Source organism: Haemaphysalis longicornis, unplaced genomic scaffold (genome assembly GCF_048455015.1).
Source record: "Haemaphysalis longicornis isolate Haplotype H1 unplaced genomic scaffold, Haemaphysalis longicornis Haplotype H1 scaffold_126, whole genome shotgun sequence".
In the NCBI taxonomy this organism is placed as follows: Eukaryota; Metazoa; Arthropoda; class Arachnida; order Ixodida; family Ixodidae; genus Haemaphysalis; species Haemaphysalis longicornis.
Window position 1 is genome coordinate 352545 of NW_027526228.1, and position 27393 is coordinate 379937.

At 48.0% G+C, this 27393-nt stretch overlaps 1 protein-coding gene across 2 annotated transcripts; it reads left to right on the forward strand.

The window, feature by feature from the left end:
• The first annotated feature begins 2320 nt into the window (after positions 1 to 2320).
• LOC144163624 (uncharacterized) lies at positions 2321 to 13866 on the forward strand. Of its 2 annotated transcripts, XM_077694432.1 has the most exons (4): positions 2321 to 2474; positions 3289 to 3374; positions 8456 to 8675; positions 13733 to 13866. In XM_077694432.1, exons 1-4 carry the CDS (start codon positions 2366 to 2368, stop codon positions 13813 to 13815), a joined length of 498 nt encoding a protein of 165 aa, XP_077550558.1. In that variant the 5' UTR covers positions 2321 to 2365; the 3' UTR covers positions 13816 to 13866. The 2 variants fall into 2 exon arrangements, with proteins under 2 accessions (XP_077550558.1, XP_077550557.1); XM_077694431.1 differs by lacking the exon at positions 13733 to 13866 and having other exon boundaries at positions 8456 to 9490.
• Positions 13867 to 27393: the final 13527 nt, after the last annotated feature.

A 27393-nucleotide genomic window follows, 5' to 3' on the forward strand; every position in this document is an offset into this window, starting at 1 on the left:
ACATTCTTGCCTTCATGTTTAGAAGTGTTATGTAGATAATATTGTGGCACAAACGTGTATTTATTGTCTGTGGTTGTTTCATTTGTTACTTTTTTGCGCTGTAACTGTTGTAGTGCAAACTCCATGGGTGTTAAGCCCAAAGCTGTGCCTAAGCCCTGTAGGCCTGCATTTTAGTCTTTGTCTACTCATGTTTTCGTTGGAAGTAAATGAAATTGACCATGTTATGCGAACTGCACTTTTTAAATATTGCGCCAACACGCCGTCTGCAGCTTTTATTTATGGCAGTTCGATATGCTAAACGTAAATAAAAGGACATTTCGAAAGCAGCGTGAAGGAGACGCAGACGAGACCATTACTATCACATTCATTTCCTTTGACGTTCTCCCAAATGATCTTATATGCACACCAGTCTACCTTCAAGTGTACATGAGAGCATTTCCTCAAAATAGGAAAATTTATGGAAGGTCAGCCTGCATGATAGAACTGGCGAAACTCCGGCGTCCTCGCAATATGTTGTCTCATCACAATGCATCACAAGACCCATATGTTGTAAAATAAAGAAAAAAATGTTATTTCATATTCAGCGCGTCTAACTACTGCGTCGTTTTTCTTCGTGCCTACCAATGGAACTTCTTTTCTTGTATTGGTCCTCAACATAAGTAATAGAGAAGAGAAAGTTCCTGTGTGACATAAGTTGTACGCATTGAGCACTAGTTTGCGTCAAAACCCACTGCGTGATTTCCACTCCCTTCAATGGGTGGCCACAGATAAGCATGGTTTAACAGCCATGGAGTAGTGTGCCGTTCCGTCTAGTATTCATGTGTGAGTGTGTGTGTGTGTGTGTGTGTGTACGATCGTACACCCCCCCCCACACACACACACATTTATTTCCGATTGTGTATCAGAATTTTCTACCGCCCCTTGTGCTGTTATGCGCGAGACTACCGTTCACCACGTAAAATGGCGATATTATTAAATGTAAAAAAACGTTCACTGGTGTTTCCCTGTTTTGGGTAAATAACAGAACGCCCCTGAAAAAATGATTTATCCACTAATGCCGCTATACTCCTTCGTGAATGCTTCCTCGCGAACATTTCTCACGAAAGCAGAAGAAATGTCCACCGTGGTTCAACTTTTGGTACATATTAAAGTTTCTGTAGAGGTTTTGCTTTCTTAACCGCACATTTATTAAAAACTAATACAAATAAAATAGGGACCGCCAAAGTTGAGTGAAGCAAGCGGTGGCCGCATGACGTCGCTAGCTCCACATCCTGATAAAAGAGGTAACAGCTCAAAAGCTTCCCTTGCTATCTAGCCACTAGGGTGCATTCCAACGAGCGATGGGGATGATGGCGAAGTGTCATTGCAGCGTCTTTTTGCCTGCACGTGATTTGGTTGACAAGTCGCTCAGTTTGTGCCACCACGTGTGTAGCTGCGTTCACAGCAATGACGCATATTATTGTGCAGTGGGTGACCGAGCAGAATTATGATGTGTGCCCGCTTCGGTGCTTTCCCGATGCTGTAATAGGCTACCGCCTGTCCCTGCAGGAATACTCCCTAAAATTTGGCGTTTGGGAATGAATCAGTGATGACGCCAGTGAAGAGCATAGATAACTTCTAAAAGAAACATTTTATTCACGAAAAGCTGGTCATCGATTTTTGACACATCTTTGTTTACATACATTATCATCTGCATGTGCAACGCGTCAGTCTCCATTCGGGACCTGTCCGAGTGTTGAACATACCTCAGCCAGGACAAGATTCGCTCTACATGAGAGCTTCGATTAGCTGGGCACAACAATGTCAGTGCAGCATTTGCCATACCGGGGTGACGAGCGGTAGAGTCAGGCCAATAAGTTAGAAAGCTGTGTTTGTGGGGCTTGCTTCCAGCAAGTACAGGTGGAGGATGGTGGACCGTCAGCCAAAGATTGTGCAGAATGCTACATCAAAAAGGTCTATTCGGGGAGAAAACTGGTTTAACCTGATTCTCCTAAAACTTGCTTGGGGTGGAATAATCGGGAAAAACCGGGTTTTACACGAAAACAAACAACCTTTACAATAGTACATTCGTTTGAAATAGGGAGCAGCATTGGCTACATGCAGCCTTCAATGCAATAAACACTCGCTGGGCTAAAATATCATGTTTTGTAATTTCGGGCTTTTCATCAGTGTGCTAAAATTTCATCTATTGTAGTCTCAGGCTTTTGGTGGTTAATTTTCTAGGTTGTTTAATGGTACATAGTTATGTCCTACTGAATTAGTTGGGCTCGGTGGGTTTTTCTGTGGTGTACAGTGTGTGCATGGATCATACTAAGTGCAACTGCAACATTACCTGAAAAAAATATTCCAGTCCCAAACTCTCAGGATGGGGGCATCCGATGCAGAGCTGTGCCAGCTGCGAGCTGAAAACGAGGCCCTCAAAGCTGAAGACGATGCTTTGAAGCTCCAGGTGGCCGAACTGCAAAACTACCGAGGTAAGCTAGGAACGTTAACCGAAATGTTAACGAAACAGTTCAGCTCCTGCTCTGTTGTAACTAAATTAGAAATGCGCGTAAATGTAAATTATTCCATTCTGTTGCTACTACTTTTTCTATCCCGCCTTCCCCCCCGCCCCCTAGAAAGATCTCCCTAACGCCATCTCGGCGAACCTGGCAGGTATGGAATATAAAAAAAACATTGGAGGGGAAATAGGCACTGCTTAAGCCGAAGTGCAGATCGTACCATCACTTTTAAGCCTGTTCGGCGAAGCAATCCGCTCACCGGTCTCACGTAGTCATTCATTTACCAAGCAATGCGCGCAGTACGCGTGGTGAGTTCGCAACTGAGTGGCACATTTCTTTCGCTGTTGCAAGGTCTATTTTCTTGCACACACAGTTGCGTACATGTCACGTCGCATGTATTTTATAATGAATTAACAGTGTACTTTTCTCGGCACCAATATCGTCCTTGGCGTTAGCTGGCTGCGTACAAGCTGTCGGTGGCGATGGTAGCAACTACCCAGCCGCGGCGGTGTCGTCGGCAACAAGCGAGCCGTCCCCGACGACACGGAATGCTTGCCCGGAATATTTGGTCTATAGACAACTTTCTTCTGTAATTTGCTACAAAACCACAAGGAGGGGGCACACGGTGGCCACAACAAAAAACGTGCGGTCGCATAAGCACAGGAAATGTGTTCTAGCAGACGACAGCATAGCCCGGCGTCCTACAAGTGACATCACTCATAGGTGGCGCCACAATATGTCCTCGGGGCCAATACCTAGAACGTTCAATTCCTTTCAATATTTTCAGAGTCGTACAAATTGGTGAAGTATCTCAAAGCTATCACCAAAAGAGTTGAAGAGGGGAACACTGTCGCTACTCCAGCACACCCAAAGGTATGTTTTCTTGACTTGCGTCATGTGTTCCCACCGTGTCGGTGATAATGGCACTGGTGTCAGACAGCTACATACTAGTAGGCAATCATAGACCTTTTGCAGAATGGCCCTAGTGCTAGCGGAGGGGTAGTAAGCCACTGTGGCAACACTGCACGCGCCATCATGAAGGAAGCAAGAAGGCTGCAGTCGCAGAGCAGCAACTGTCTGCCGTGGCAATGTAATGGCATGCGCTACCCGTAAAGTGGTTTTTCTCATAACTGGTTGTAAATAACCTTGCTGCTCTTTTGTTGCTAAAATGGCAGCATAATCTCGACTTCTCGTTCGATGAGGTCTGTGACTAACAGATCTTCCGTGAGGTCCTACAGTTTCAGCACAAAATCTTGCGTTGAACTATCGTCCATGATGACAAACAGCAGCAAACGAATCTAGGATTTGTTACTAACAACGGTTAGCCTTAGTGCTGCCTAGTTTGTAAGTCATTGAGTTCTAATTTTGTTTATTTTCTATGGTACTGGTGGCTGGCTGCTATGAACGGACTATGAGGACCCTGTTCTTTGCAGGCCGCTCTTTGAGACTGTTTCATATTTTTAGACGATTCGCGGATAGGATGAGAGCATATGTAAAGGCACTGCTCTGGTCTCCACGAAATGCTCCAAACAAACATTCATTCCCTTGCAGACAGTAAAACATTGTCCCTCATCTGTCTTGATTGCTGCGATCCATCTTTTATCATCCTATGTCAGTTGGAATGTTGTGATAGGACAGCTGCAAATAAGTTATACAAGTTACAAACATTTACGCATCCCTCACCTGTACCACATAAGCACTAAAATTCCTGCATTGCACTACCAAGCATTGTCAGGGGTCGCTCCTAAATTGAGATTTCAGAAAAGCAGGATTCTAATTTGGCTCTAGCATAGCACGGTCGCTGCACGGTATGCGCCATTAAAGGCCAACTGCACTCAAAATTTCGACCTCTTGAAAACCCTGTTTTGGAAAAGTTTGCTTAGAAAGAAAGCAACATGCAAAATACAACAGCTGAAATCCGCGCGTGGACACCGCAAGCGTCCAGCAAAAATCGGCAATTTTGAAACTGAAACCCAGGAGAGCGCGGCCATTGTAGTGACGTTGCAACTGTCCAGCGAGTGGCCGGACGGTCACCAGCTCGGGAGAATGTGCGCACAAGCTCTACGCGCGCACGAGGGCAGCAGAGCTCGACCGGTTATCCAGCTGCGTTGGTGGCCAGAGGAAGAGTCCCCCCTCGGCCGGAGCGTCACAGGCGCATCATGACTGTTTACGCGATCCGCCCGCAGGTGCAGCGTGGTCTGAGGCAGAGCTTTTTTAAACGCTTCTGACTGAATAACGGGGCGCTTCACCGGGCTACCACTCGTGTACAAGCTAGTTTTGGGGGGACTTACTACGCATTAAAGCTAAATTTCGTCGAGGTGAAACTTGAGGGCAGTTGGCCTTTAACATGGCAAAAAGAAAAAACGGAGTGCAGATAATGCAGACAAAAATTAACATCCTAGTGCACGTTCAGCTACGGTCGTCAGAATGTCAAAAGCAGCAGAGTGCATCACTCCAACAGGCTTGATATGTCGGTTGCACCAACACAACTTTCCTGCCCAAATGTTCTCTTTAAACTGCGGGGATTGATTGTAACCCGGCTATGAAGTTACCATAAAGCAGTTCTCAAGAAACAAAAAACGGACGAGCATAACAGCAATTTAGAGCTGCCAAAACGTCTGTCAGAGTGAGCAAAGGGAAGCCCACATGCAGCGAAACCGCTCTGTTGCCTAAATGTTTGGCACTAATAACAGCAGCAGTTGTGGCCAGCTTGGGAACACGGCTCTCAAGATAACGTATAAAAAATGCAGCATTGCTATGGAGAGATAGCTGAAAGGAAACGGGAGATGCTAACGGCACGCATCCTGTACAGGTGCCATCATGAGTAATTGGAACAAGGATTTCTGAATATCACAAAATATTTGTCTTACTGGCTTTATGACACCCATTACCGATTTACAGGAAGCCTTTTCTGTTAGCGAGAACTCCTTTAAGTGCACACAAATGCAGCCATGCAGGTCCCGCAAGAAGAAATTGCTGTAAATTTACGAGACCTTGTTCCAATCATTCTTGGTGGCACCTATACATACGTTGTTCCAGATATTGTGGCATACATCCATACCACTTGCAAAGAGGTATGCAGCAGTGCGTGGGCATCGTGCGTTATAATGCTACAAGAGCATTAGAAATGTATACAAAACAACGAAAAATCAGTTTATGAGGCTGCAAAATGGTGAAGCAGTGGACCAAAACATTTCGCCACAACCGTGTTCCTGCGTGACACTTCCTTTCTCACGTCGTTGGGCATATTTAACTACCATTGTTGCCACTGCTGAGTGTTCAGTGCCGCCCGACTTTTTGCAAAGGGTCTATGGGGTCTGTTTGTTATAGTGTGTATGCATTGGCCCCTCAGCAGCATGGTGGAACTGGCCTCATTCGTGCAGGTGCATGCTGGCGTGCACTCCCCAATGCGAAATGTCTGCTTCATGGTGGCTGTGTGCCATTCCTGCATGTTGAATCTACAAAAGTTTCGCCACTTAGGCCTGCTGCCAGTTTTCTGTGGTGGTGGGGTGTGAAACGAGACACTGTGCCACCGAGGTTTGCTCCTTGCTCGGGGAATGTGCGAGATGGTGAAGTGCTCTGCTCGCTGTGTTTTGCTGCATGGAATGCATGCCTATCGTCCACGTAACCCTCCAAAGAGGCTGAAAAATTACTCAAACTGTTTAAGAGCATGCAATGTTGAGAACTATGTAAATGCTTAAAATTAGCTGCCGCGATGGCTACCTGTTCTTCAGGAGGTGAAAATTACACCAATGACTTTCTATTGTTTTGTTGTGCAGACAAAGCGAACATTGGAAATTAAACAAGCTCATGGAACAAGTTTTGTCATTAGAACAAGTGAAGGCAGCTAAATGGTTGGAAGCCCAAAAGTGGCATGGTTCAGGGCATAGCTGAGCTAGAGCTTGAATGCCAAATCTGGTTCATATCTTTCATAAGGTAGGCTGGCCGAAATAGTGAACATTTCAATAACTCAAACGGCATCAAGCATGTGATGGAGCGTGAGATGGCATCTTTTATATGCCCCAGCAACCTAGCCTGCGAGTTACGAGTCACCCTATCACCTATAATCTCTGAATTCATTGCAGCCAGACCACTCTCAATTATGTAGCATCTGCCTTTTTCAGGCATTGTCCTAGTACTTGCTTTGAATTGGCTAAGAGCCTCACTCCGCTGTAAGTTTTCGTTGTGCCACCTGTTTTGCACTAGTGGCAGCAGCCTAAAGCAGTGCGATCCAACATTGTGAAGTGAAAGCAACGCTGTGTTACCCTTATGGCAAGGCATTTGCAAATGCACGAATCTCAAACAGCCTTGACAATGCAGCAAACAAACGTTTTGCGTCAGGGACCGTGCAGTGCAGTGCACATATACAAATGAAGTCATCGCCCCCCTCCTCCCCCCCCAAGTGTCGCTACTGTGCAGTTGAGGGGCCAGTGCATACACCCTACACAGACCTTCCGAAAAGCACAGTGTGGCTGCTATGTTAATTTTGGCGAACTCTAAACCAATGCTTGCTGGCATATTCTTTAAGGAAGCGAATTTTTTCCTTTTTTTAGTGTTCGTAAAAAAATGATGAGTATAATGTGCAGACCATTTCTGCTTGCTTCCCACTGGCTTTCTTCACTATCATTGTGTTTGAGTGAAGTACATCGTCATATGACATATCTTTAGTGGAAAAACGGTTGCACATCATGCTTTCTTCTTGAGGACCTGCATTGGCTGTTATGCTTCAGAACAGGGGTTGACAACCTGTGGCCAGCGGACCACAGGTGGACATACTGTTGCTGACTGGCAGACGGTTTGGGGATGCCAGAATGGCTTGCCCTTTGTCAAAGTTAGTTTCTCAAGCAGGGAATGTTTCCAATTCCAAGATCACTGCAACAAACGCGTAATTTAATGCTGTTTTTGCTTCTCAATCTCTCTTCAAAGACTGTTCAACAAATGACCTCTAAACAAGGTTTATATCGATAAAGCTTTCGCTCACCGCCCCGCTTTAACATTAGCCTGACTGCAGGATTTTACGAATTTTAAAATACACAAGTTACCAGGCATGCATGTGAACCATTTTAAGAATAAAGTGGATTCCCCTTCAGACAAACGGTTTGGAAACTACCACATTTACTCTAATCTAAGCTGATACTTTTTAAAAAGGGGGCTACAAATTTATCGTTTGACTTAGATACTCATCAAACCATAAAAGCAAAAGCAGTTAGCCTCGAGGTGCAGTTCAAAAGGGAATAATGTATTGACTATTATCTCACGTCACAGACAAATCACACAGGGCAGGCCACAATGTTAATATTGCTCGCTCGCTGTTTTATATCAGCATTGCAAGAAAATTTCACCAGCTTGGTGCTATTACGTTCTTAACAGTGTCATTATGGTACAACCTTTAAACAAAAAGTTGTGCTTGTGGCCAACAGCTGATCGAACTTCCAGGCTATATGACAACTCAGGATTAATGACAAAAGCGTCCGCATTAAAGCGGGCTTCGAGACAAGCTCGAGATGATGTTCTAGAAAGCTTTACCGCAAGCTTGTTCAAAAAGTGCAGCATTGCAAATGCATTTGATAGTCCCAAATATTGTGTGCAGTGTATGAATGTGAGGGCAACGGCAACAAACCCAGCAACGCGACAATGATGTTGAGTGTACTCGAGCAGGTTTGTTGCTCATAAATGTAGTTTTAGCTTTGTAGCTGATATAGACCTCACCTATTTTAGCAGACTTACATTCGAATTTTTTTCTTTTATTTTCTAAGCCTTGCAAATTTCAGGGCTGATGTGAGTTGGGGCTGGCCTGGCCAAGATTCTAGTGCATATGGTACAACTGCTTCTGCAGGTCAGGTAGATAACTGTCTGCATCTCACATTTTTTATGACTTCAGGTCTTTATTCTGGTAACTTATGGTTCTCATTTACCCCAAAAGTATGTCCAAATTTATGGCCCCTATTATGCAGGTGGACATCGGCAGTGGCGTGCTGGTTGAAGAGGGCGCACTGGAGGCTTTGCACAGCAACTGTCCGGGTGCTGCCGCGAAGTTCACGCGAGGGCTCCTGCGCATCGTGTTTGCCCCCGAAGAGCTGTGGGGCAGGTCAATGCTGGGAAAGCCGTGCAATGTGGAGAAGGATGGCACGCGCAAGGAGACACTCGATCCTATGCGGCTGCAAGCTGTAATTAGTACGTTCCTTTTACTTTTTTTTTCAGAACCCTCCTTGTTTCTGTCAGTTATACCGTTTGTTTTGCCATTTCTGAGTTGTGTTCACCTGTGATTTTATGGGCGTACAATCTGTTCTGCTTTTAATTTTGGCAGAAAACCGGGTTGCTTTTTGGATAGGCGCAGTGTTGGTGTTAACAAGGCATAAGTCTGAGCTTTTATGTGCTGGAAAGGCATGCAAAACAGTGAATTTACGAGGGAATTACTTGTTGCGTATTTGTTTGTTTTTGTGCATTTTTTTTCTTCCACTATATTTAAAGGGACCCTCCAACACTCTTGGAGCAGTGCAAGTAAACCTGCGCGACGTTTAGATCACACTGCCAGGAATTCCTGAGCCAAATCTTACACGTGCACGTGAATCGGTTAGCGCGCAAATCTCTGTGAAAGACGCGGAAAAACCAACTGCGCTCTCTTCATTTCTCCTCATTATGCACCCCTGGCATGGCCTAAGCGACGTCACTAAGGCCATGGCTGCCCGATCTGCTGTCACTGGTCAACTTCGCGGCTAGATTCTCCCATTTCCGCCGTCGTCATCGCTGCGTACGAACCTCTTCTATGCCTGATCCTGTAGGCACAGTTTTGCCGTTTCTTTTGTGTTTTGAGTGCGCGCGGAGTTAGAGTGATGAGCTCAATACTTCCCTTTCAACGGGACCACTCGACTGAAAACGTTTATTCCTTCAAAAACGCCCTACCAGCCCGAGCGCGCGCTTGCGAGCAGGCAGCCATGCCTGCTTTTTTTTGGCACCAGACCGGAAATAGGTGCCTCCACGTTGCGGAGAAAAGGAGCAAACTCCCCGACCTATGATATATCGAAGGCCGCCGAAGAGGACGCCACGAGCCGCCCCCCTCTCCGGGAGAGAGCACGCAGCTTTTGTCGCGTTGTCCGCGGTCGAGTTGAAAGGGAACAATAGACCCTATGCAAAATACGCCCCGCCATCTCACGTCGACTCCGGTAACTAGGTCCGCCATTTTGGTACGGTCGTTTGAAACCGAAACCAATTAGCAAAACATAGAAGGCGTGCATTGACCGCTCTTGGTGATGAACTACAATGCCGGAGCATTGCTTCGTGCCGCAGTGCACGCAATGCGGAAATACCGGTCCAAATGGAGAAAACGTACGTAAAGTTCCACGCTTTTGAACGAACTTTCTGACGAGAACTATGCCGGCGCGAGCAACTTTTGTGACACGCTGGGCGCGCTGCGCTGGGAACGAATATTTGTCGTTGGTTTGCTAAGCGTGGGATTCCGTAGTCGCTGTCCGGATGAAAAATACAGCTGCGTAGGAGTTCTGTGGTCCAGCCTTTGTATTCTAAGTGAAGCCAGAACGTGCGCCACCTATTCATGCGACTGACAGCGGCGCTCGACCGAGAAAACAGTACCACACGTTGCCAAAATTAGGCTGTTTCTTCACTCGTCCCTGTGGCTCTGCGCCCGCTTCATTTCATTGTTAAATGGTACCGCTTAGCCCATACACGAGCTTTTATCTTGCCTAGGGCTGTAAACAAACTTTTCTTTCCGCACTACGCCGTCACGGCGCGGTTGAAAATATCCTCTGTGGCGGGCGCGCACGGTATGGGAGTGTGCTGTTGGTTTCTTTTACGTTGCATTTAGCCGCGTGTCGTTGCAGAAGTGGCGTACACTGTTTCATGATGATCTAACGGTGGAAAATTCGAGCTTTTGCACTTGGTTCCCGATTTGCCGGGCTGAAAGGTTTATTGTTACGTCAAGTTAACTTTGTGCCCGTTGTCATTTCAGCCACGATGTATTTACTGTCGAATATTTTGCGACTAAAATACACACTCACTCCTCTAGTTTGTCACATGCTGCATGCATGCCTCCGACGTAATGATAGTGGCCATTGATGTAGGTAGCTGAGACAGTTTTCAAGTTTTATTAAAAAAAAAAAAAGAAAGAAAACGGCCAGAGTTGCATCAGGCCGCCGCGCATCAGCTTGAGTTCTTTTGCTTTTTTGTATCCACAGTGAAAATCCCAGTAAATTAAACTACTTCGCTGATTTATAGCGCGTGCAGTATAGCAAACTGTGGATATAAATGGAACAAAGGGAAGCATTCGCGCACCCCTGCATGCCGCGGTCTAGTAAACACGACGTTGCCCAGCTTCTGCGTGCTCGCGAGGTGACAACGGCGAAATGTGGCATGAATGCTTGCTGGTAGATCATAGGTGACCCTTCAGATGCCATGCCAGTTACTGTCATGACAGCCATTCTATTACTTTGGGGGGTGAGGCCAGCAAAAAAGGGGCAAAAAACCCATTCCCAAGGCTACCAAGTTTTCTCCCAAGCGCCTGCACGGCACTTCGTTGCTGCTCGCATTGCTCCTGTACTCGACGTGCATTGAACAGACGCATTGGTAGGGGAAGGGTGTGGCCATTTTCTCGCGGGCTTCTCCAGTCAATGTCTTGGACACTCGCTGGCTTGATGCCCTGCTGTCTCGGACGTCCCCACTGTTGTGGCAGCTCAGTGCACGCAAGCTCCGGTGGCGCCTCTTAAAACCTTCGGCTTGCAAGAGGGCGAGTAGGTGCACAGCAGCCAGGATGTGACTCCATGCTCCACTGCAACCCGCTGGGCACTGTTGCGGCCGGGCGGGGGCACCCGATCCGAGCTCCGTGGCCTCCGACATACGAGTGGTAGCGTGTATGATGCGAGCGGCCAGCCGCTGTTGCAGCCGTGAAGAAGTCCAGAAGCCGTAGGCTAACGTAACTGTTTACTTCATAGCGAGAGGTGAGCCGAAGCCAAAGAACAATGCCCCGACGGGCGAGGTTACAATACAGGACTCGAGCAGAGCGACAACATCGATTCGCTGCTCTAACAGGAATGGTTTACAACGCTTGGGAGCTCTATTTATACCCGAAAGCGGTAACGGTCAAACGCCAACACGCTGGAACACGCACTACACTCTTTCCAGAGTTCGTAAGCTGTTCATAGCCTCGGGCACGTTGAGTCCGAGAGAGGGGAGAGAGGAGGACTCCGTTGCGATCACCGGGGCCTGCCTCTGTGTCCTTGAAGAGCGTGGAGACGAGCCGTGCAGGCAGCCGCCGAAGTTCAGCCGCCGCAGGCAGCCGAATGCGCAGAGAGCGAAGCGTCTGACGAGGCTTTGTCGCAACTTGTTGCCGACATGATTGCGCCTGTTTTCGAAGGAGCACGAGTGGCTTCGCCGCACAGCCGAGGAGTGATGCGGGGAAGTACTGCGGCGCTGGCCCATTCGTAACAGCACTCGCACGCTGCCTCCACAATCACCCCACTTTCCGTCTCAAAAGTGAGGCACACAACATAGGGCAGGCCACTTTTCTTCTGGGAGCGAAAGCAGCTGCTGAGCACATGGATGAGGCCCAACCTGCAAGAACAGAGAGAGTAACAGTAAATAGCACTCAGGGAAGAACAGGACTAGTCCGCTACAGTTTATGGTACAGGGACCGAGCAGAAAACAGTGGCCGCAAACTCAAAATGACCAGATTTTGTGTCTTGCTTAACACTTTTGCAAGGGCAATAATCTACACTTCAAAGAGCAATGATGTCAAAATTGTTTGTCAAGTTCGAGCATGCAAGTATCTCTGCATGCTTTGTTAATGCATTTTCAAGAGAAGGAAGTTTAACGTTTAAAAACCTCACCGTGGGTAATGATACCAGTACCCGCATAATCGTGTTCGTCATAACTTAAAAGCAAGCAATATTATGATTATCTGGAACTCACTTCCAGAACCTTTCGAGATAAACAGGTAAACATTCGGGCTATACCGATGACCCATCGAATTTTTAAAAATCTTCTAGTTCAGTGAGTTCGATCTAACGAGGTTTTACTGTATTATCTGTTCGTGCACACCAAAAACATGCGCTTCAGAAACAAACACAACCACCCCACCGCCAAAAAGGAGAAGACACGCAAACAGATTTTTACGGCAGAACATGCGCAATAAATAATGAAAACACACACAAAAAAGAAAATTCAAGGCGTATGTGCACTTTTGTAGTTGACTTCGCCGCAAAGCGCGATTGCTTTGCGGCAAACGCGCGGGCGGACGACCGTCACGGAAAAGGGCCGCTAGCTTTCCGTAAACATCTTCGCCAAAAATCATCCCGTAAATTCGATGTACAGCCTTTAAATACCTAATCCACCCACTAGCGGTACGGTCTGGCGATTGTCGCTTTCCTCTTTCAGGATTACTGCAACAGGGTCGCCGCTACGCATTTGCATGGTAAACAACGGTGAACGAAGTGGTGTACAAATGCTCATACCAGTTAACTCGCGCCAAGGAAAATAACAAAGAAGGATTTACTTACTGTGAATCCCACGTGTTTGTCCGCACCGATGAAGGCGAGCAATGCGCCTCGGTGGCTAGGCGGCATGCCCTGCTCTGTTGCCGCTGGGATTGGCGCGGCACCCCGAGTGGCATGAGTCTTCAGACACAGTCGGCAGCGCAGCCAAGTACTTCGTCCACAATCCGCGGTAGGTAAGCCAGAAAACGCCGTCCAGTTTGAGCCATACCGCGTTACCGTCACCTACTGTTCCATAGTAAACAATACGAGACTTCCCGATCGGCGCCCGTAACAATATGGCCGACGGTCTCGTTTACATCAGTGTTGCTAGATCACCAAGCAATTTCGCATAAGGTCTATTATGTGCGATTTTTCATCGCGCGTAGTATCGGTGATAGGAAACGGATTTTCATAACTCTTGCGGGAGGAGATTGCTGGAACGATAGCCTTTGCCTTAAAACATTCCGAGTAGTCGACGGTAAGTTTTGCACGGTCCCTTTAAGGCACGCGTTATGTGGAAGCTATATACAACTGAAGGCAGCCCACTCCCTACCTGAAGTTTTACAGGGTTAACATTTGGCTAAAGTATGTGCACATTTAGAACTGTTGCCTTTTACATATGTAGCTTGCCAAGCTCCTAACCTTTAAAATAGCCAGCTTCTAAAACCAGCATGCATCTTGAGCAAGTGATTCCATTTCAGACAGTGCCTGTGTAAATATAGGTCTGTTTGCTCTTGCATTGTTCAGGCTACACAGTCAAGCTATACAAGGCGGGCCCGGGGAGGGTCCGCAAACGCATTTCCAGCATGCTGGCAAGGGAGATGAAATGAAGCTACGAATTCGGCGCATGTAATTTAAACCTGCATTGCAATAAAGTAGAGGTAAAAATGAGACATTTGTTGCTGTTTCTTCATTGTATATAATGCATGTCTGGTCTTTCTTGATGAGGCCTAGCTGTATCGAGATTGTTTTTACTGTATTGAAATGCCAAATAATGCGAGCAGCATTTTAATAAAAATGTAACTTGAAATTTTACATGTGCTCGGCAGAGGCACCTGGACACGTGTTCGAGAGCTGAGAGTTGATTCAGTACATTCAGTTTAACTCGAGGCATTTTGCACGGCGAAAAACCTTACGACCTAATTGGCTCGATTTTTCTTCCGAGTTAACTGTGATCTGACATGTTGCCGCATGGGGACAGTGGTCAATACACTTTCGTGTGACATCTCTCAACAGGATCTCAATTAGAACAGTCGATACACATGTTAGCAAAGAGTATATTCGAACTCAACAGATGGGCTGACTAATCAATAAACAATCAAAACTCGGCGGCCAATTTGCAGTATATGGGAACTCAATACTACATGTCAAACGAAAGTCAACTGACTCTCAACACAATCTAATCAGTGAAGTCCATTAACTTTCAATTGAAACGCGGCGACTAATTTGCAATGGGAAGTCAGTAGAACATTTCAATAGAAAGTCAATTAACTCTCAACACAATCTATTGAGTGAAGTCAATTGACTTTCCATTCAAACACAATGTTGAGTTTCAATTGAAACGCGGCGGCCAATTTTGAACGAGAACTCAATACAACATTTCAATAGAAAGTCAATTGACTCTCAACACAATCTATTGAGTAAAGTCAATTCACTTTCTATTGAATCTCAGTAACCATTGTTGTAAGGGCGCGGAAATGGGAGTTGCTTTGACAAGCTTAAATGCCGCACTAAACGCCGTAACCAAGCAGCCAGCGCGGAAGAGAGTCGACATCGCTAGGGACCTTGCATTGCTGCGCGTGGTATTTTCCAGCGGTCGCAAGAAGAGGAAATTCTACATTGTTGAATTTTTTATTGCTCGAAAGCCAAAGTTGCTTAAATACAGTCAAACGCCGCTACAACGAACGCTTCTACTACGAAATGGCCTGTACAACGAAGCATGCCGTATGGCCTGGCCAGAATCTGGTGTTTCTCATGTATTGTAAACGCCACTACAGCGAATACCACTACAGCGAATTTGCCTGTTTAAAGAAGAAAATCATGTGTTCCCAATCACTGAATTGTTGTTTGATAACGAATACAGCTAGCCGCGCACGTGGTAACACGCAGCAGCAAACCGAATCCGAGCAACCGGGCTGCTCGGTATAGGCTCGGGGCTGCGTCGCCGCGGCCCGCTGCTGCCGCCGATGGCACTCGCTAATGCAAACGGCCAGACCAAGGTCACCCCGGGCTATCTTTTAAAGAATTACAAAAATAAAAAAAGGCGATAATGCTGCTGCACTGCTGCTAAGGGATGTAGCCAGCGGGAGGAGGGAGTTCGACCCCCCCCTTTCCCCCTCCTTCCGAAATATTTTCCAGGCAGCGCGCGTAAGCGAGGGCTAGTGTTTCCTCCCACAAAACTCCTCCCCGGGAAGCCCACAGCTCCTTTCGATTCAGACGCGATTCCCTGCAACGCCTGCACCGTTGCAAGGTGCGCTGCACCAAAGCGCTCGATTCGCCGCTGCAGGAATGGTGCCGTGCACCGCGTCGCTCGATTGCTCATGGTGCAGCAGCGGTGCCGCCGCGGTGCAGAGAACCGCCGCACCTGCTACGGAGGAGGTGCAGCGATTCGGTGCCGTAAGCGTTGCGGCGTTGCGGGTTGGCAGGCGGCTACCGGCAGTTGCGGCGACCGCGTGAAAATGTCCGTCTAGCTCAAAGATACGCTGGACAAACTTTGCGTCGCCGCTGATGCGTACGACGCAACCCAGATGGCCGTAAACATCAAGTTGTAGAGGATGACAGGCGAGGATGATTAGCAGACGACTATGCCTGCACCTTGCTCGATTGTAAACACGCAGGGGCGCTGCTGATGGTGCAGCCGTGATGCACGGCACCACGGAACCACGCTGCTGCACTGCACCGGCACCACAGAACTTTCTCTGCAACGTTGCCGTACACCCCTTCTGAATCGAATGGAGCTCACGTTTTGTTTTACGCCGCCAGAGAGGGGACGGTTCGCCTAATTGCGCCTTTGGCCCTCGGGGCGAAGAACACAATCACTGCGGGGGGGCGCAAACGCCTGCACAGAATTGCGGCGTGGGCCGATTGCGGTGACTCGCTCTTTTTAAGGCGTTGGCCTGGAGCTGAACCAGCTGTACCTTCGACCTTTCTTGTGTCGACCGACGCTGAATAGACAAAATAGAAGCGCGGAAGACACCGACAAACAATTTCCAAGTCGCCTCTTAACTTCCAGGTTGGGTGGCCTTCCTTTTCTTCCGCCCCTTCACTGTTTTCCTGCCGGCGGAAAAGCAGTCTGGACCGAGTTTCGTCGTCGCAGCAGGGTCTACAGTGTAATAAATAAAATGAGAAATGGCAAAAAACAGGCACGGTACGTCGGCGCGGTCCCAAGTCCTGACTCGCTGTTCTGCTGTTCCCGGAGCACTTGCACTTTTTAGCGAGAAGAAAGAAGGAAAAGGCAGTCGGTGTGGAAATTTGGGATGAAATGTGCATTTGAGATTTTTTTTTAGAGTGACAGGGCGGTTGCGAGAAGGAAAGGTCAAAGGGCAATAACGTTTTGGAGGAGAGGTTTCAGGCTAGTCTTGGGGAGGCGGCAGCAGAAAAACGGCGTGAGAAGAGTCAGATAAGTGTGCGCATGCGCGCACTGCCTGACTGCGGAGAGAAGCGAGTCTGTTCCTGATCTGGTCTGTAGCGTGGTTGTTCGATTGCGCCGTGTTCGTGTTGCAATTTCTTGGAATCGCGATGAGTGCAGGTGAAGGTGCAGGGACTAAAAAGCGACGACAATTCGGAAAAAAAGGACGTAGCCGAGGAGTACAGTATCAGCGCATCGACCTTGTCGACGTTCCTGAAGGACAAAGAAAAGATACAGGAGCAAGTGGCACAACATAAAACGGACAGCCACATTTCAGGATGTTGACGCCGCCGTCTACGCGTGGCTTGCCGATGTACGTGCAAGGAAGATTCCTGTCAGCGGGCCGTTGCTGTGTCAGAAGGCCAAATAGTTTTCCTTCGCCCTAGGCGTGGATGAAGCGGACTTCAAAGCGACGAGCGGCTGGCTGAGAAGCTTTAAACAACGACATGGCATTGTTTTCAAGAGTGGGGCTGGTGAAGAGGCCGATGCACCGCACGATCTCGGCGACAATTGGCGTGAGTCCGAACTGCTGAGAGTGGTGCACAAGTACAGGCCGGCAGACACATTTGAAAGGCAGCGTGGTCGTACAGTTCGTCCCCTGCTGCGCTAATCCACGCGTGCGGACGCAGGTCCCTTCACACGGTGAGCTGTCCGTTTTTACTTTGTGCTTTTGTGCAAAATATTTTGTCTGCGGGGAAATTCTTTTGCCGGAACATGAGCTTTTGGGTTCCAGCTCCGTGCCTGTCAGGACTGGTTAAGTATTCTTTTGACGATTTAGCCGCCTCGCAATAAGAATGCTTTTTTCTGACTGACTGAATTTTGCTACGACTGAAAGTCGTAGCAAAATCCCTCTGCAACGACGAGAGTGTCGGCGGCTTCTTTAGCGCTATGACGCACCGGACGTAGCGCATCGCACAAGTCCTCGTCGGACGTCTCATCCGTCACACCGAGGGCAGCGCTGATGATTTCGTCATCGGTCAAGCGGCCGGCGAGAACAATGCCGTCATCAATTTAAATGTAGTCGGCAAGCTGTACTTAGGAGGGAAGCAGACTAAAGTATGCTATCGTCGTCCTCCTCAGCTGGAGCTGCGGGCTCCGCGCGGTGTTTCAGGGTTTTAGTAGCCCAGGGCGGCACAAGTCTATTGGGGCGAAAACGTTCGCCCCTAATTCTGCCAGACTCCGAAAACACGTTTCAGCTACGCCGTCCTTGGCTTGCCTCCAGTCCAAAGTAACCGGTGCGTGTGAAATTTTCGGTCAAATCAACGAATGTTTGGTGCCATTCGGCTATCTACGTTTCTCAAAGGAAGGTGCGGGAATAACGAATTCTACGAAATTTGGAACTAACAGGGGCCGAATTAACGAGATTCTACTGTAATCGGTAAAGACAGACACAATTTTAAAACTAAAAACGCGCGTGCGTCCTTCTGGTACTAACATGATGCGCCCTGGCGCATGAATTTTATCAAAGGCCACGGGTCGAAATAGGATACCGTTTTAATTAACGTTATCAAAGTAACATAGGTAGAAGTGAACTATAAAATGTACATAAAAAGCGAATGCGGAAAGGTAGCCATGGTGAACGAAAAAGCGCAATACAACCCGAAAACCAATAAATCTCATAAAAAGTGAATAAACATACCTATTTAAAGAAGTATCAGCATGGAAGTGTGTTATTAGAGAAGAAAAATTAATCTTTAACATTCAAGGCCACAGAAGTGCGATATTAGAGAGGGAAAATTACGCGGTAACGTTCGAAGTAGCTCCTTCCTTTTCTATCCTTAGATAAGTTGGTTGAGAACGAATTCCAGCACTTTATAAGAAACTATAACAAAAACTACCTTGCGTGTGGGGTATGTAAAGAGTTAAAGAAACGATCTGGCCAGTTCTGTTGTAACCACAACAAAATCTGTGCAGGGAAATTTTCACCTGTTCCTAAGCCCTCGAGTTTAAAATAATACACAGGCCCTAAGCGTATAAGACCATGAGGTGGCGAAAGAGGTCGGTGTGCTGCCACGCCCATTGCGCCTAGGCACGAGAAGCCAGAGGAGTAGGATTGGAGACGTTGGGAACGCCGCAAATACTACTATATTTCATTAAACTTTTGAGGAAACCATACCCACTTTAATTGAAGATGTTAGAAACTGTCATAACCCTTGGACAAATGAAGAACCAAGAAACTAGCCGCCGACAGGAAAAGCGCAAGGAGTAACTTACAAAATTGCTTGTGTGTAATGCCTCGCATATCGCATATACGCGCAGCTGCCCGTAATGTATGCGACCACCAAAACGACGTGCAGAAGTCGGAACTACTGCAAAGACATTTAGCTGAAACTTAGGAAACAGGGCGGGGGTACCGTTTCTACTTTTCAAGAGTGCAGGTCAGTTATATTAAGGCTTATTGCATGAATACGATCATGGCTCATAAGACCGAGTACAAGAAAGCTTCGAAGATCACTACGTCTCCATCTGCTGGTTTATGCCCACGCCCATTGCACCTAGACCCGAGAAACCAGACGAGTTGGATTCGAGACGTAGGGAACACTGTAAATACTGATATATTTCATGAAAGTTTTCAAAAAACCATGCAGAGTTGTATGGGAGATGTTCCTATCCAAAACGTCGCGTGTTTGTTCAGGCGTTTTTTTTTTAACATGTCGTCGTAGGCGAAGGACACTTGCGCTACCTTAACACTTTCGATACATCAGGATGTATGCCCAGCGCCCCCTCATTGTGCACAAAGCTTGCCCGCCGAATCAATGCACTGTACACGGGCCCGTCCCTGAAAATTAGCAGAGGCTTAGCTTGGCTATGCCAGGATATACGTAGCGTGAGCCAAGGTTCAGCAATCCAATCCAATCCAACCCAGTGCCATCCGGTACAGTCCAGTCCAGTCACTGCTCCTCGCGCATGCGCACCACGGCTTTCCGCGATCCAGGCGAAACGGCTATCAAGCGGCTCCGGCGCAGCGTCAGACTTGGCTGCTGCGCAATGAAGACGCACAGCTGGGCACGCGCCGGCGCCAGTGTGTCTGCCGTGGCTACGACGTCGCTCCTCGGGAATGCGCAGACCAGACCGGATAATGTGCAGGCCCGATTTTCTACACACCCGTACTCCAATCCAACCCAATCCTATTTATACCAATCCAATTCAATCCAATGCTACTTGCGCTTGCGCAGCACGGCCCGTCATGGTACACGCGAAACTGCTCAACTTCAGCCAGTGTAGCTTACGCTACAAAAATATTATTTCAGACCGATCGTCCAGCGGACTCCGCACAGAGGATGGTTTTGAAGAGTCACGAACCAATTGCGAATGAGCGCTGAAACGAACAAGGAGATGTATCACGAGTGATTCGCCCGAAACTGCTGAAGTTTAGTGTCTGGCTGAATGGGTGCGTGCAGACAGGCCAGTATGCCAGAGTCTGCGAGGTAGAGAAACACTATCGTGTAGCTCCTATGTTGGTTCGATACGATTACGTGCACAAAGGGAGCGGTTTTTCGTATTAATAAAACAGAACCGCATTTCAAAGCACAGTCGAACCGGCATGATTAGGGAAATGCAGCTCACCTTTCACATGATCCTCATTATCTTCATCATCATCAGCAGCAGGAGCGGCAACCACGATGCTCAGACCACGACTGCGAGGCGTGCCGGAGAGAGCAGCTGAGTCCCCCACACAGATGGGGTGACAAACAGAGTAGGAGAGAGAGAAGAAAACATGGGAGATGGCAGCTCTCCTCACTACCGAAGGGACCCGTTGTGTACGATGGAAGGGCACGGTGACGGATGGTCTGTACAGGTTCACTTTGGACTCTGCTTTTTCTTATGGTCCCTACTTTCGGCTAGAGGGATTGATAATGTTGCACATGTTTGTTTATGGCCACCGTGCAGTGCAGACTGGGTTTTTACGAGCTCGTCTGGTTGGAGGAGGCTTCGGCCTTTGTTTTCGCTGAACACTCGGTAAGGTGCGTCAGGTGTGACACTTTTGCTTCCGTTTTTTTACAGGTTCTTGTCAGCCTGGCGACGCCGTACTCGGTTCGAATAATTAGTGCCCGATTAATTCTTGACTCTCCGGGACCCTTTGTCAAGCGCACTGCACCGACTACCTGGCGTGTGTCGCGTCCCCCCGGGCCTCTTAACAATCCGATGGACATCCGTTGGGAGGCAAGGCCGCAGAAAGGCGAGTGTTTCGACCGCCCGCTGTGCCGGTCGTTTGCGGAGGGCGAGGGGGGCGTACCGTCCCGTCGAATTCGGATGCCGCAAGCCCGACTTCAGCTGAAACCGAGACTGGGTTCTCGGAGCTACGCAAGCATAAAAAAATGTGTGGAACTCGAGCCTGAACAGGGGAGATAAAAAGGCGCGGATAGTCGGAAAGCCAAAGGAAGCGGCAGCCAAGGCAGCCAAAGGGAGCGGCTGCCTTGCACCCAAAAGCCCGGGCGAAAGGGATATATACGGCACGCTCGTCGTTGCGCAATATACCAGATGATAATAGACCAGTTAGGAACAAGAATACAATCGTCAAAGGCAGGTTGGTCATAGTAAATGTTGGTTTCTTTCGTTGTTGTTAATGATGATGACGATCTGCGTGGGTGCCGCCTGATGGTTGCGGCACTGATGACACGACGATGATGGTTGATGGAGGGTTTTTACAAACTGTATATTTACACGGAAAACGTATACAGAATATTGACTGACTGAAGATAGGGTTAACAAAGTAAGAAATAAAGTGGCAGTCTTATGTCAGCTAAGACTTTGTGCCCGCGGCACCACCGTCGGCGACGGACCCTGACCTAAGACTACCCAAGTGGTGAGATCCTCCCTAGCCTGACCTAGCTAGCCCGGTATTACGCCGGCCGTCCATAGCACATTAAAACCCTGAGGATTCAACCCCGAGACCTCGTGTCTCATGGTTTTGATGCGTTACTTAGGCTCTACCCCCCATACACAGGCCAATCGGTATCGCATGGCTCCCTGATTGGACGGATTACCAAATCCGGGCCTAAACCGTGGTGGACAACGCACCCCGTAACCCTGAAAGGCTGGTCACTCTCTCCCACCAGAAAAAAAGGAAGACATCAAAGCAAACCAAACAAATGCAACAAACACTCAAACCCCCCAGGAAACACGTGCAAGCGCCCGGGGCAAGCTTTTACGCAAGCGGCCTGCGTTGCCTGTTCCCACGCCCGCACTTTACGCGTATAACGCCTCGTCCAAAGTTGGACCGCCACCACAACCCCCGGTTGACCCGTATCCGTTCCTCCTAACGAACGCAGCGCGCCCTCGAGGCTCCCCACCATTGACAGGCGATCCTCGGCCGAAACCATATGGGACGAGCGGACGCCGCGGAGTCGCATTCACGACGAAACATCTACGCACTTCCTTACTGTGCGAGCGGGCCAACAAAGGCACAACCACCGCCCCAACTCGGCCGCCGTTCAAGCACAGTTGACAGCCCCTTTCTACCCCGTTGTCAGAAGTGCGTCGGGCCACTTGGTTTTACAGCTGTCCCTCTGGCTAGCCGAGCGCGCAGGCGGTCCCCAAAGCAACCATCGCCACGTCCACGCAAAGCACATCGAGCATCCGAACTGCGCTTTGCCACGCTCGTACTGTGCTTTGCAACTCGCCGCTCAAAACAACGTCACAGCCCAGCCGAGGCTCAAGACAATTCGTCTCCACACAGGCGGAATGATCCAAAGGCCGCCTGCTGTTGACAGGCTGGCTGCCCTAAAGCCCTTCATGCGCCCTTCAGGGAACCGCCGCTTCCCACGCGTTCCACTGTACAGCGTCGCTGGCACCTGCTACCATTACAGTCATGTAGAAAAGTAGGTCATATGTGTGGCAAAATGGTGTCCATGTGAGTTCTGTGTTTTTAGAGCGTGGGAATGGTGACTCCATGCTCTTCAGTAAAATACAACGAGCCGAGATTCACCGGCTAATGACTCAACAGCAGGAAGCGAAGCATTTTTTTGTTTATTTATTTATTTATTTATTATTTATTTATTTATTTATTTATTTATTTATTTATTTGTTTATTCACAATAACCCGAAAGGCCCCTGTGAGGGGGCATTATAAAGTGAACAATGAAAAAAAGTGTTGGAAGACAGTTTCAGGCCCTCCCCACCTCTGTCATAGTCACCTTGTGCCTTTGAGCCGCACACGAGGACAGGAAGCTATTGTCGCGACTGAACACTGAATGCTGACCAGACACGTCAGAGCTCGCGGCTGTGGCTCAGTGGCTAAAACCTTGTGCAGCTGAGCCGGCGAACGCGGGTTCAACTCCCGGCCGCCATGGGGATTTTCAGATGGAGGCGGAAAACGAAAACACCTATGCGTCGAAATTTGTGCGCACGATCATAACCCGCAGGTGGTCAAAATTAATCCTGAGTCATCCCTTACGGTGCCCGTCACTACCCAGGTTCCAAAATGGCGACCAGCGGTTGCGGTGTTCGGGCCTGAAATCATTTATCTACTTTTATTGAATCGCGGAATTGTGTGTTTGCTTTAGCACTCGGTTGTATGCGTTGCTAAAAATAAATGTTCTTTTTTGTGTGTGGGATGTTGCTCTCGGTTTTATCATGGAACTACTACCCAGAGAGAGAGAGAGAGAGAAAATTCTTTAATGAGACCGAAGAGGTCAGCCCTGCATAACGCTGAGCTTGCTACTTCAGATGGTTGGTGAAAATGGGATGAGGGTTATATGTTTACATGAATAATACAAATAAGAAAAGGAAAAAAACGAAAGAAACTACACCAAACAGACACATGAACACACTTAAAAAAATAAAAGAAAAGTCAGAGGCAGTCACAGGCTGGAGTAGAGTCCAGAGTGGCTCAGAAAACGCACAAGAGCTTTAAAACCCCGCACCGCACTGTTTTCGCTGTTCCAGGGGCCGAAAAAGTCCTCCATGTTTCTCGCCGAAAAAGTCCTTCTCGCCCGTAATAAACTTCGCGCTGTCGTTCGCGCCGAGTTAAAAGGTGGACAAACGCAGAACAGGTGATTAGTGTCTTCTCCTACACAGCAAAGCGGACACAGAAGTGATGCCATCAGATCGATTTTGTTAAAAAGGTTTTTGTATAGGCTACTTTGAGGCGCAAGCGATGTATAGCACACTCTGTTTGCCTCGATAAACCGTGAGGTGTACGAAACGTACACTGCGGGTTGATAGCGTAAAGGGGGGCGTACTGCAGGTCCGGGTTCCGCCAGTGCTGCAATTGCATGCGCCATCCAAGAGTTGTGGCTATTCTGTTGACGTCCTCCTTGGATAAAGGGAGTTGTGCTGGTGAGTTCGTGGAATCCCGCTCGCGTGCGAGCCGGTCCGATATCACATTGCCCGTGATGCCACAGTGTCCTGGCAACCACTGCAAAGAAATAGTGTACCCGTTGCGGAGTGCCTCAGTGTGTATGACGTTGATGTCTTGTATCAATTGGCCTTGATTACTTCCTCGCTCGAGAAGCGTTTGTAGCGCAGACCGGAAGTTCAGGAAAATTACCCAAGATTTTTGAGGGCAGTTCCTGATAATCTGCAGCGCAGCCCTTACTGCTGCCAGCTCGGTTTTTGTAGCCGATGTCTTGTGGCTGAGCTTTTGGCTCACAGAGACCCCCGAAGATGGCACCCATACACCTATGGCGGGAGATTCAGAAGTCACTAACCCATCAGCATATACGTGGGTATACGCGCCATAGCAGCGAGATATTTGCTGAAGTGTGTAGTAGGTCAAGGCCGGTAGAGGCATCGCTGACTTTTTGCCGATTCCAGGCACTGTTGTTGTTATTCACCACGTAGAAAACTGCCAAGGTGGTAACTCGGGTCTAATAGGAAGTTGATAGTAAACCGGCAGGAATTCCTGCACATGACGTCTGGAGCTATCTGCCAAATGATGGGCAAACGAACCGCTAACATGGCGGAGGCAGACACGGATATTTTCTTGTCTTAATAGTACACTGGCTGAGAGGCATCTCGCTTCACAAAGTGTCCCGGTCGTTGAAGTGCACTTAGGGAGCCCCAGGCAAATACGCAGAGCTTGCGGCTGTAGTGCCTGTAGCTTCTTGACGTTGCTCTTGGACAGTGAACCGAGGGTAGGCAGACGGTAGCGAAGCAGACCAATAAAGAGTGCCCTGTAGAGTCGTAGCAGCGAAGCAACCGAGCAACCCCATGCAGTGCCTGCAAGTATCCGTATACGATGTGCACGAAAGACTGTAGTTTGTCTTTGAGGCATCGAATATGATAAGTTCATGACATTGACCTGTCAAATACAATGCCTAAGAATCGATGGCATCGCACATACGGTATGGTGCAGCCTGCTACAGTCAGGGCATAACGAGAAATGTCGCGTCTTGTAAATGCCATCGCAGCGCATGTTTCAGGCGCGATACTACCCAGAGGTGATCTGTGCTATCCATTCGCACGACCAATGTTCATGAACTCCAATCACGGGTGAATAATCCTTGCTACATTGAACTTCACGGCCAAGGGTCGGCTGCACAACTCAAATTTTAATTTAAACTGTAAGCTCTCTACCCGGTATGTAAGTGGCCGTCATTTCACTGTCATTTATGAGAGGTCGCTGGTGTTTAGGGTAATGAACAAGACTGTACTAGCACGAAGTTGAGCAAAATATTTGATGCAAATGTTATACATGTAATCAAAGCAAGCGAACATCAGCATACTCGCATTGCAGCCCACAGTATCTTGCAACCCACAAAAAAAAGTAAGGAGAAATTGTAACCAAAAACTGGTGGCCCGGATGGCTATAATGATCACGGCACGAATTGCACTGTGATTATGATTCATGATCCCATGTGACCAAAGGGCCTGTTACCTGTTATAAATCGGCCTAGGACGATTTGTGACAAGCCTTGTGACAAGGGGTCTTACACTCTCTACGAAAAAAACTACCGCATATTTACTCACTTCGCTACAAATGTCGTACCAAGATGGTGGTCGTTCGCCGCCGCTGCCTCGTAAATGCCTCCCTCTTCTCTCCCTCGCACACCTCTCACGTTCTTACCCTCCTGCCTCGCTTCTTTCACGATAAGCACGATGGAGGTTTGTTCAAGTCAGTTCAAATTTCTTGTGTTTCACTGCTCGCGCGCCACAAATTGGGACTTTTCTTTATTACTGTTGGGCTCGGAATGCCGTCACGAAGTATAGACATGGACGCGAACTCTTTTTGTATTTTCTGGCCAACACATTGTTTCCAACGCGTATATTTTTATTTTCTGTCGCAAATATTAGGGCAAGTCCATTTTTATTCAGCCGAACACCGCCTAGCAACAATAACTGTAACGATGTTTTGCCTCAAGTATCCGTTAAGTGCTCTTTTTGGTGAACAATGTTGATAAGTAAGATATATGGCACATGAATTAGCTACTCTTACCATGCAGAGCTTGTCTACACCACATCCACTCATGTTCATTCGCGTCTCGCAAGTGTCCCCAATGCGGCCAACGGGCCACTCTGGAACCATCTATTTGGGCTTGTGCTCACAACCCCTTCAGTGAAATGTCCAGCAGCGAGCTATAGAGAAAGGTGTTGGGTAGATCTAGCCAGAAGATTCAGGAGGCCCGGGTATGCATTGCGATTTGCAACCGAAGTGGCGGTTGGCCTTCGCCGAGCCACCACTAACCCTTAGTTACCATCGGTCAAATAAAAGTTTGCTATCTCTCTCTCTTTCTCTGCCTCTCGGAAAGGTTGGGCCGATATAAACTTATCGCTTCAGAACATCCTTGTCTTTAGGTCGGGTGGTTGAATAAGGGGACAAACAGACCGACAGACAGACAGAGAAAAATGTTATTGTATCAGAATATATATGAACTTTGGTCGAGGGGTTCAAGCGATAGGCAGATCGACAGACACAGCAAAATTCTCTCACTAAAGGGGGACTCACCGGATCCCATTCCGATGGGACTGGCTAATTCATCACCCGCGGGCTTAAAAGGCATCGCGTACCGACAGGAACGGTTTTCTAAATTTATAGAAACCTTCCTAAAGACATAGTTTATTCAAGCTAACTGGCCGTTGTGAACATTTAACTGTTTGTAAAGCTTTTTGTACTACTGCACGACGGTTTTTAAGTCCGTGGGTAATGAAATAGTAAGTTCCCTAGGAGTGTTAAAAGGTGAGTCCCCCTTAAGTAGCCCAAGAAATACTACCGTTTTTGAAGATGATGCACCAAAAACTTTACCACATCTCCCTAAGTAAAGCTGAGAGGAGCGTGAAAGCGTACTGACATGAAAATTGCGTCAAAAGTGCGCCAGAACCCTCGCTAAAACCGCGTCCAACATTTGCTGAAAATGCGTCCAACCGATTGCCAAGCCTTCAAAAACCCAAATGGCATACAAAGAACGAACCAATGCGACGGTTTTTTACGCAACAAGTAAACGCATCTACGAACGATCTCATTGTATTTCGATGCTGGGCTAATGAGATGAAGGCGTACTATTGTAGTAGTTCTTCCTAATCGTTGTGTGTATTGTCTTGTGAAAAAATATTTCATTTGGGCCGTCTTCCACCAACCGTTTTAACAAAACGGGAGCTAGGTTTCAGGCACGCTCCCTGTGTACGGAAATCTTTATCAGAACTTTTCAGTTAACGAACCTGGTCATGGGGAAATACGTTAGTTTTTTGACATGACGTCACCGGTCCCACTAAGAGAGCTATAGCTTTAAAACACGCTTCCTCGGGCTATCATTCATGCCACGTGCAGCGGTGAAACTAGGCAATCCAGTCAACTTAACGTGCTAGGTTTTTGCTTGAAAACAAAAGCGGGAAATACACA

Excerpts from the sequence above, each read along its gene's own strand:
- LOC144163624 (XM_077694431.1), top strand. The coding sequence starts at position 2,366 with ATGGGGGCATCCGATGCAGAGCTGTGCCAGCTGCGAGCTGAAAACGAG. Across the intron at positions 2,475-3,288 it reads CGAACTGCAAAACTACCGAG|AGTCGTACAAATTGGTGAAG; the intron begins GTAAGCTAGGAA and ends CAATATTTTCAG. Across the intron at positions 3,375-8,455 it reads CTACTCCAGCACACCCAAAG|GTGGACATCGGCAGTGGCGT; the intron begins GTATGTTTTCTT and ends CCTATTATGCAG.